Genomic DNA, 11,102 nt, shown 5'->3' with positions numbered 1-11,102 from the left:
CACCGGTAGGGTATGACTCTCGACGTTCTAGTGCTTTGGGATGCATGAAAGGGGCATGCCTAGCATAAATCTGCCCACCCGAACACGCTCACAATGTCGGTTTGTGCACACGAGGAACAAAATTTGACCATTGCGAGCGTGAGGGTGCTCTCGCACCAAACACATTATTGTTTAAATTCATATTGTCGATTTTTGTTGTTTATATTCATATTGTTAATTACATATGCAAATATTCATTTAAATTTATAAAAGGGCAGCCGCCAAATACAGCGAATACACAATAATGAACTGAATACAAGGAGTTTTGTAGGGTTAATTCAACATTTTAGAAATTTTATCAGATCATATTCCACGATTGCAATGCTTTATATCATATATTTTTGTTGTTTATATTCATATTGTTGATTACATATGCAAATATTCATTTAAATTTATAAAAGGACAACCACAAAATATAATGAATACAAAATAATGAACTCATTACACATTTATTGGATCGAATATCGATATTTACATATATAAAAAAGGCATGTCTCCCAAGTCAATACAAGTATTACAAAAATGTGGCATATGCCATGTCCAAATCGATATACAATAAAAATGTAGAATATATCTACATGTATTGGTCATTCTATGACCAAAACTAACACTATATGATCCTAAACTTCTAGTGGATCATCAAAATCAAGCCTCTTCAGTGTAGTACACGGCTCTGTATATGGCTACAAAACCACAATTCAAAAACCAAGTTAGAATTCTTTTGTAGAAAATAGTTCACAATTAACATCATAACTATGCATTTAACTATAATTCCTTTGCAATTGAAATGTAGATTACCTCATCGATTGATCTAGGAGCTAATGTCTTCACTCTCCTCTCCTTGTCACTCTTAGGAGTTTTCTTGAAGACATACTTAAATTGATCCATGTTATGGCCATACCGCGAAGGAGTCTATTGTAGATTAAATGTACAATTAATACAATGTACTAACATAAATATATCAAAAACACTTAAAAGCTATAATATAGAGAACAATGACGTACCTGTGCCTGAGATGCTTCTCCAATGGACTGAGGATGGCTCACCATCGATGTAGAAACTGACGCTATTACCTATACAAAAAATGTACAAAGATTAAATACAATTAATATAATGATAAGTATTGAAGGTTGAAAACAATTAATTTTACATATCAAACAAAAGTGTACCAGATCCTGAGATGCTTCTCCAGTGCAAAGAGGAGGGTTCGCCATTGACGAAATAGGTGTGGATATTTCCTGTATGAAAAAATTATAAGATTATAATATATCACAAGTTCACATGTACGTGTGCATATAATCATGAAATCAAGAAAATAAAGTAGAGATACATACCTCCACCCTCTCTTGATCCGCGGGCGAATCAGGTGCATTCAACATATCCACAAAGCTCAATGGCCATTGTACATGTAAAATAGACAGAAAACACTAATCAATCTACAAACCCCAACTAATACTTGATTTCAACATTTTCAAACAATTGTACAACTAAAAATGTGTTCAATTACCTTCTTCACACGTTTTGGCATCTTCGAGGAATTCTTTTTCTTAGGACGAGCCCTAGATGTGGAGGGGGTACCCTAAAAACACAAAATTAACATGAGATATTAGTACAGATAATAAATTAAATATAATTTTAAAAATCTTAAATGAAATGACTTGCATATTCCATCAAAACAATACATAAAAAGAGTTGTACAAAATATCATACCGTATAGCCTTGTAGGCCAAAATCAATCGCTGAGAGTGTGATGTCATCAATCTGAGACATTTCGTCCCCTGTCAACACCTACAAACCAGAAATTGGACCAAGCATTAAAGATAGTTAGTATATCTTGTATTTTTTTGAATTCAAAGTGTACTATTCTATTTTAACATGTTACAAAATTTATACCTCAGGCGTCGAAGTTGCAGGTGTGGTAATTGGGGGAGGTGTATGGGATACCGTTGCTGCATCCTGAAATGCATATTATTTGTCTCAATTTAAATCAATGTATAAATGAAAATTCATTAATGTAATTACAAAATTAAAGTGACTGATAAATAAAATGTTATGAATTCAAATCAACACACCTGTGTCTGTGGCTCATAGGCAAACACCATGTCCATCAACTCATCTGTCAGTGCGACATCCTCAACCGTGTGAGCCTGACATCTACAACCGCAAATCGTGCATAGATGATATGAGTATCCATTTGCACCGGCTGCATCATCTATCCCCGAGCATATCCCCGAGAAACTGACACACATATGCTCGATGGGCTCTCTGTCATCCTCTAACGGCTCATCATCCAATACAATAGGGTGTGCTAATGATGTCCCATGCTGGATGATGGCACTAGTCAATGTTGTGGCCGCCTAAAGAGTCTGTAGCTCCATCGACTCTTTCAGCTCTAATGGGACAACCTGATGCACCTTGGGTTTGGGTGCTAGGGGGCGGCGACTCTCCGCAGCTAATCGCCTATGGGCTCCAGGTCTATCTTGGGCAGAGCCACCACCTCTACCATGAAACTCTCTCATGTCAAAATAATTTGGGCGCACATTGAGCACAAACTCACAATATATTTTTCTCAAAAAATATAATGGCTCCTCATAATTATTACAAGGTGGATCGTCAAAGACCATCCACCACCTCTGCCAAAAAAGATTCTTCATCTGCACATTGGTACACCAATGTATGGGAAACCTCTTTGCATTTGGAGGTAATGACTGACCTGTTTTGGGGTCAACAAAAAGGGCACATATTTGTTGTTTAGAAATATTTTTGTTTTTAACTCCATTATATGATAGCCCATTGGCATAGAATTGATGACACCTATCCCTAAAGCTTCCCCATTTGGTAATTTATGTGGAAACAGCTATGGCACCACTAGCTAATGTTTCTAGGCTAGTGGCTAGGGATTGATGATGGTCAAGTTCAAAAGTTTTCAATTTTACAATCAGTCTATTGATTTTGGATGTATTTTGCCCTAACTGATTAATTAATTCTTCGTGTGTTTCGGTTGTGCGGTCAAAAGGAGGAATTGGGGTTTGTTCTTGTGTGTTTTCAGGAGGAGCATTTGGTTGTTCTTGTGGATTTTCAGGAGGTGCATTTGGTTGTTCTTGTTCTGGATTAGAAGAATCTGGTTTTTGAAACAAAAAATGAAAAAACCTAATCAAAATTAATGAAATTAAATTCAAAATGTAAAACAAATTGCATAAACCAGAAAGAAAGACAAAAATAAACAAAAACTAACCTTGATCCATAGCCTGGAGGACAAATTTAGCACCCTGTTCGCAATTTAGGTTAGAAAATGGGAAAAAAACAAAGTAAAAAATGCGCTTTTCGGGTAAATGAGGACCCAATTTTTTTTAAAACATTTTTTTATCAGGCACCGCGTACGCGGTTTTACTAGGATTATTAGCGCGTACGCATTCATTTTCCTATAAGCAGCGCGTACACGCTAATTTTCCTAGGCGTAGCGCGTACGCGCTCAGTTTCCTAAACGCAGTGCATATGCGCTACCTTTTCTAGGCTCGAAAAGAACAAACCTAAGCGCGTACGTGAGAATTTTAAATTTTAAAACCGCGTACGCGCTACCTGTTTTTCCAAGTTTTTTTTGGGTGGTGTTCACTTTTCTGACCACCATCTTTGTGCACACGCCCATTTATCGCCAATATCGAGTCTTTGAAATCAAGGATAAATCAAGGATAGAAAGATTCATATTTTAGAATTTCTCGTATGTAAAATATGATTAGAACCAAAGCCATTCTTTTAAACACTTAATACACGGTTACAAAACACCAAAAAATTGTCAAATATCTAGTTTTATAAAACATCTTTCATATAATTACAAATACTTTGGAATTGAATATATGGCTTACATTATTTTTTATTGAATATAAGCAATTTTTTTATCAATTGTGTAAATGATCTAATTGCAAGAAAATTATATGAAATAAATTAAAGAGAAAAAATGAAGTTTTAAAAGGATAGGAAACATCAATTTATTTGGTCTATTAAAAAAATTCAAACCCAATTCTTGGTATGGTTGTAACATTTAAAGGGACTAAAATAATCATTAAAATATCTTCTATTGTAAATTTTCCATTTGCAAAGAAAATTTAAGATGTGCACAAAACTGATCATTAAGAAAGGCAGGTTAATTTAAGGGTTGCCAATACTCTCCAATGCACTGATGAAATCAATTGCCAATTTTGATCTCCAAATATTGACTTGCAAACAATGCATTTATCAGTAAAACAAAATAATGTTTCAATGCAAGAAATTGAAACAATTGTGCAAAATGCCCAAAACGGGTAGTAATATATAATCATCCTAAGGAACATCTGCTAATTTGCCATCATAAAATCTACGACAAAAGGAGGACCAACTGTTGGGGCATTGTTTTGGAGTTATCTGCAATAGGAATAGCTGGTGATGATTTAGCAAATTGCTAGGTAACAGTTCTTTATGATAAGTCTTTGACCACAACTCTCATGTATTAAGAATATCATAGATTTTAGAATTGCTCAATCCCAATATTTACCAAGAACCAGACTAAACCCTGCCATCAATTTTTAATTTTGGAACTTTATTGCTAGACATTTTTACTCAATAGTGACAACTATGCATTTTTGAACATCATGCATTGGGAAGATAAATGCATACTCAAAATTTATTCATTGAGTGTAAGAAGATTCTTTTGTCTTACAATTCAAACTTTATTTGATTTGATTTGTCCAAAGACCATTTGATAGGTACCCAAATGAATATGAAAAATATATATAATATTATCTAAAAAATGAATTTACATTATATAAAATAGAATTCACTACTTAAATATTGTGATTATAATAATCCTAACTAATAATTCTTAATTGTAAACATTCAAAATGATTATAGATGTTAAAGTAATTATTAATTATAATTATAATTATAATTATAATATATTTGATTAAAATATTTATAATTATTTCATGATTATTATAAATTTTGAAATAATAACTAATAAATTACATTTTATATTTATTATATTTTCCAATCTTAAAATTTAATAATTAGTTTATTAAAAAAAATTATATAATTCCAATTCTAATTAAAAAAACTAAATTTTATTTTAATTAATTAATAATTATAATCTTAATCAAATTTAATTTAAAATATATAATAATATATATAACACTAATATTAATTAACAAAAGTATTAACATTTTAATCTTAAATGTATTTTTAATTATTATTTTAAAAATATAGAGAAAACATTATTACTTTGACCCTTAATCTTGATTCATTTTAGTTTTAAGTAAAATCAATTTAATAAATAAAATAAAATAAGACAAAGCTAAAACTTTAAAAAGGAATAATAAACACACTTAAAGTTTTGCCCATTCATTTTATAATATGTTAAATTTCTCCTTTATTTTTATCACATACTCTGTCCCATGTATAATTTTGAAAAGATTTTTTTTTATTTACTTCGTACTCCATCTTTACCAGCTGTCAATAATTTATTTGATTTGATTTGATTTGATTTGACAAACTTTATTATGAAAATTTTTGGGGAAAGAAAAATATCAATATTTTGGTGGGTGTGTTGGAGGCAATAAAGATGTATTATTGTTTGCATAGCTTTCATGTGTAAGTTTTTTTTGTGAGAAGGAAGATTTAAAATTAAACACGATTAAGAACTAACTTCTCATTGCTCAATTAAGAACTAACTCTCATAAACTTCTTTGTGAGACCGGCAGATGGAAAAGACCTAAAGAAGTTTGGGAAGAAAGAATATGTATTTTTTGTACATCAGGGTACGTGGAAACTGAAAGACATTACATTCTTGAGTGCGCTGCCTTCAAGGACATCAGGGACAATTATTTGGATACTTTGACAGCTGGCTCTTGGTATAATTTTGTCAATGAGGGGTATGTTGGGAAGATGGGGTCACTCATTACTACCTTGCATAAAAAGAGGATGGAACTGCAAAAGTCAGTTTGAACTGTTGTCTGGTCCCATAGGTTTTTTTTAGCCTCGTGGACATTAAAATTTCTTCTTCTTCTTCTTCTTCTTCTTCTTCTTCTTCAATCCTCCATTCATTCAGCAGTAGCACTGTACAGGGATGGTGAAATAAGGTGAGTTGCGATCAACAGTTGAAATATTTTCAATTGTCTTGCACTGATTTTCCCCAATTTTCAATCATATATTGTAAAGATCAGCTTATTCATTTCATATAAGAGACAATTATAGAACTATGCCCTAGTCATCTGATAGCTACACCACTAAAGCAGCTGTAACCCAACGATAATTAAATATTTCTTTATCTAGAGATGCGTTTGGCAATTGGTGGTTTTGTTTCCCTTTGAGAATCTGCTGGTTGTAGATGCACAACACAGGGGGGAGGGAGAGACCAGAATGGAAGTGTTTAGAGGTGAAAGTGTGATGATCAAACCTTACAGTGTGGGTGGAGATCATCTGAGTTGTAAGCTTGTTGAGCTAAGCAATTTGGATTTAGCTGCATATCCCATGTACACCAAAGTGTTATACGCTTTCCAGGCTCCCACTCCAACCACACAGGCTTTGAAGGAAGGGCTAGCCAAGGTGCTCACACACTACAGAGTATTGGCAGGCAGATACACCAAACAGCAGTTCAATGGCCACCTTGCAATCGATCTCAACGACGAGGGTGCCGTTTTGATACAAGGCAAAGCAGATGGGAGTATAGCAGATACGATGCCTTTTCTCCCCTCCCCACTACTCCTCGACTTAGTTCCCCCCACACCCCCTGGGGTCAAGGAGCTTATACTGGTACAGGTACATATCACATGCATCTCTAAGTGCATATATATATAGTTTTTTTTGGGCAAATTGTTGGAATGTGAAGTTCAAATTGATCTCATTTAGATGTGGTTGAGTCATCTTAGATTCTCATTCAGATGTGGTTGAGTCATTATGGATTCTCATCTAGTGTGCCCCTAGGCGCTAGCCTTAGGTTTCTCGTCAAAAAAGCAATTTTTTTTGAGACTTATTATAAATAGTAATTTCAACATGTGTTATAGTCATACTTATTAAATTGTAAGTTGTCTTCTATTCAGGTTCTGCAACTCAGTTGTTATATGCTACTCGAAGTCATGTTTTCATGTACTTTTTCAGATTGTTGTAATTGTGAAAATTTCTCAGAATTAATATACGAAAGATATTTGCCCGTGGTTTTTTATTGATATAATTTTACCATACCAGATTTTTTCACGTAAATCTGTGTGTTATTCTTCTCTGTAATTTTCTGCACTTGTAATTTTTCGTTACACAAACATGTGTGTTTGGCAGCCTTTTTATTTTACAAAACATATTTTCATGTAATTTTTGAGATTATTGTAATTGTAAAAAAATTTCAAAATTAACATACGAAAGATATTTGCCCATAATTTTTTATTGATATAATTTTGCCATTAGGCAATTTTGTTTTTCTCTGCACTTGTAACAAACACAAACATGTTTGTTTGGCAGCCTTTTCATTTTAGAAAGATGGGGCACCATTGAAATCAGGAGTAAAAAATTAACTTAAAATGTTTTGTAAATTTGTTTTTCAGTTTCTTGCTTAGCATTGCAGGTATTACACATAATTGGTCTGTATTTTTGTATTTTAAAAGATGGGCAGACGTATTTGTTTGTTACATAAGATGGGTATAAGCAGAAGTAGGGAGAAGACGATTGGAAGGGAAAATAGCAATCAAATTAAAAAGTACAAGAGTTGGAATCCAAAATAATTAAATTTAATTGTGGATATGAAGTGAATTTAAATGTGATATTTAATTTGAGGTTTCATGGTAGAATGTACTACAGAATATGTCAAGAATATATTCACCCAAACATAAAAAAAATCACAGCTCTATTTGAATGTCTGTCTTAGAATTTACAAGTAGACCATGCTTAATTTTGGTTCAGATTTATGTTTTTGGAAAACGAACTAATGTATGGACCTTGGCATGTACTTGCAAAAGTGAATCAATAGAAATATGATGATAAAAAATACTTTATATCGATCTTTTAATGTATAAAGCTCAATAGGAAACATGTAGTGTTTACAAGCATCTTTCGAGAATTCTATAAGAAAAAAGTGGTCCAATTATCTCGAAAAAATGATCAATAAAATATATTACAGCATGAAATATGATCATCAACAAATGGATACAGTGTCTCTGTTAGAGTTAATTCCAGTTGCCTCAGTGAATAATGGATGTTTCCAGTTTGCATGTTCGAATGTAAGGCTAATCAAGGAGTTTTTCCTCCGTCTCTTCAGTTTCTCTTCAGAAATTCTTGCATTGCCTCCCTAATGCATTAGTTATTATTAATAGTATTTCGTGCAATTTGCAGGTATTCAGAGACTTTTTATTTTTTTTTCTTATCAGCTGCTCTGTTCTTCTCTGTATTTTTTCTTGCAAGTTCTGTTTTATTCTTTTCAGCCAGATCCTTGTGTAGATTTAGCTGTGATTTTTACAGTCTCCATTCTGAAAAAGTATATAGTTCAGAAAACCTTTCTCTATACACCATACACCATTAGGCTTGTTGGTTGACCTAGAAGTGAAACTTAGAATTACCCTTCCCTGTAGAACCCTTAAAATATCCATATGATAAGCACGAAATTGAACTTTGCAACCTTCTGAAACCATTCCATTTCATGATTTTCTAGCGAATTTGAGCTTAACACATTGAAAAAACTGATGATAAGATCAACCAATGATGCAAAAAATTATAGCCAGCTCTCTGTCATTGGGCCATGAAGGATCTATAGGAAGGAACTCTTCCCCACTTTATAGAATTGCAAGAACAGATATAACATATTCTGTAGAAAACTGGAAAACCAACATATATTCCAACTATGTTTGGAGAGATGGAAGAACCCACATGTCTGATATTGTTTTCTAACTTGGCAGAGTGGTGGTGGTGGATGGATATGGATCATAAACACAAGATATAAAATATAAACACATAAAACACAAAATCTTACCAAACTGTTTTTTGCGCTGAAGCATTTTAACTCATTGATCCATTCATTACAATGATTGCATCTGCTCAGACATACATGATCAGCTAAACGCCTGATGCTTGATCCATTACAAGATTTTGAGAATGCTCATCAAACTGATGAGCATCATTTGCACATATTTGATCACTAGCAGGCAACTCTTCCTTGTCACACACACCTCTACTGTTCCATCTCTATCTGCCTTTCCATGTTGTGGATCAGATGAAGAAATTTGGCTTGGGGATCTTGGTGAATCCAGATTTTTCTGTACCATTCTTTTCTCTCCTCTTCACTGATTTTTATATGGTCTTTAACATTGGCTTCTTTGTGTTTGCATTGCTATAACCATCAAGAGCATGTTTGCATAGTGGAGTAGAGGATATTTTTTATGAATACCTATGTCATATTTATTAGATTAAAAATATAGTACACATATCCACAAAAAATTAAGGAGACATGCCATCACCCTTCAAAGTAACAGGGGTAGCATCCAGAAAGCAGAACCAAAATCACACGACCAGAACCCAAAAAGCAAACTAACAACTAGACAAAAGAACAGTCATATGAACCAAGCCCAGACAGTATATAACCATAACCAACTATACAGCAAGAGCAATCCCCATACAGTAAGAGGGTATTTTCAGCACTGCAATTAACTTCATTAACTTTGGGAAATCCAGAAACTTGAGTTGTCATTTCCTGTTGCATATCCTCTCATTCATCTTGTGTATCATTGAAACCTCAAATACCCTTCACCTACTCAATTTCCTTTCTATTTGTCTTATCAATATAACATATGAACTGAACCATTTTTATTTATTTGTGAATGCAGATTACTCGATTTATATGTGGAGGGTTGGTGATAGGTATAGCTCTTCATCATCATGTTGCAGATGGGCATGCAACGTTCACTTTTATCAATTCCTGGGGAAAAGCTGTTAGAGGGGAGAGTATTCAACAACCTCCTTGGATACATGACAGATCTCTATTAAAAGCAAGAGATCTACCTCAACAAGTGTTTGATCATTATGAGTACAATACCATAGCCCATAAGAAATCTCCAAGACAGTCGATTCGATCCACAAAAGTATTTCATTTTGATGGCATATTTTTGGATAAACTCAAGTCAAAGGTAAAGCAATCCAACAAAGAAAAGAAAAACTACACTACTTTTGAAGTACTTGTCGCCCATTTATGGAAATGCATTTCAGGAGCCCGAGGCCTTGATGGAGATCTGCAAACAAAAGCTTCCATTCCAATAGATGGAAGGAAAAGGATAAATCCTCCCATTCCTGAAGAATACTTTGGTAATGTTGTCTATGAGTCATGGGCTCAGACCACAGTGTCTGAGCTCATCAATGGGTCTTTAGATTTTGTTACAGAGTTGATCCACAAGTCAATTACTAAGGTAGATAATGATTTTATACGATCAGCTATTGATTTTTTTGAGCTAAGCAAGGAAATAACAGGGCCACTAGAACTTGATGATACTACTAATGTGATAGCCACAAGTTGGCTAAGATTTCCTTATTATGAATTCCATTTTGGAATGGGAAAACCAGTGTATGTAGGCCCTTCAATGATCCGATCTGAAGGCCTTATCATCTTATATGATTCATATACCAAAGAAGGGAGTGTAGACGTTATGGTTTGTTTGTTGGAACCACATATGGCTATATTTGAACAAACTTGTTTTCAAATTTGATTACAAATCCCTCACCATATCATCATAGTTTTAAATAATATGCAAGAATTATCTTTAATAAGCTTATGCGAATTAAGTGTTGTAGATTTTCTTTGATATAAATATATATAACATGTATTATTCTTTCAAGTTGTATATTCTTGAACATTGTATTTTCTATATCATTTTCATTTCTTCATTTGCAATTATTTTAGACATATGATGGTTTAAAGGAACAAGGAAAAAATCTAGTTATTGAAATATTGAAAATAATCATAAGAAAGAAAGTCAATTATTGACATAATGAAATTACAAAAGATTGATCTCAGTCTTATTTCATTTATATGAATACCAATTATCACTATCTTATCTCTTTCTTCA

The 11,102-nt window shown here is 33.3% G+C and overlaps 1 protein-coding gene across 1 annotated transcript; it reads left to right on the top strand.

Annotated features, from left to right (window-relative positions):
- Window positions 1-5,851: 5,851 nt before the first annotated feature.
- On the top strand, window positions 5,852-10,877 carry LOC131055462 (agmatine hydroxycinnamoyltransferase 1). The gene is made up of 2 exons (XM_057989945.2): window positions 5,852-6,825; window positions 9,870-10,877. Exons 1-2 carry the CDS (start codon window positions 6,427-6,429, stop codon window positions 10,740-10,742), a joined length of 1,272 nt encoding a protein of 423 aa, XP_057845928.2. The 5' UTR covers window positions 5,852-6,426; the 3' UTR covers window positions 10,743-10,877.
- Window positions 10,878-11,102: the final 225 nt, after the last annotated feature.

Source organism: Cryptomeria japonica, chromosome 2 (genome assembly GCF_030272615.1).
Source record: "Cryptomeria japonica chromosome 2, Sugi_1.0, whole genome shotgun sequence".
In the NCBI taxonomy this organism is placed as follows: Eukaryota; Viridiplantae; Streptophyta; class Pinopsida; order Cupressales; family Cupressaceae; genus Cryptomeria; species Cryptomeria japonica.
Note: the sequence above shows the minus strand (reverse complement) of the source record. Positions and strands in the feature narration are given on the sequence as shown.

What these genes read in the sequence shown, in the direction of transcription:
- LOC131055462 (XM_057989945.2), top strand. Translation starts at nt 6,427, where the DNA reads ATGGAAGTGTTTAGAGGTGAAAGTGTGATGATCAAACCTTACAGTGTG. An exon ending in AGGAGCTTATACTGGTACAG is followed by an intron (nt 6,826 to 9,869) that starts GTACATATCACA and finishes TTGTGAATGCAG; the next exon opens with ATTACTCGATTTATATGTGG.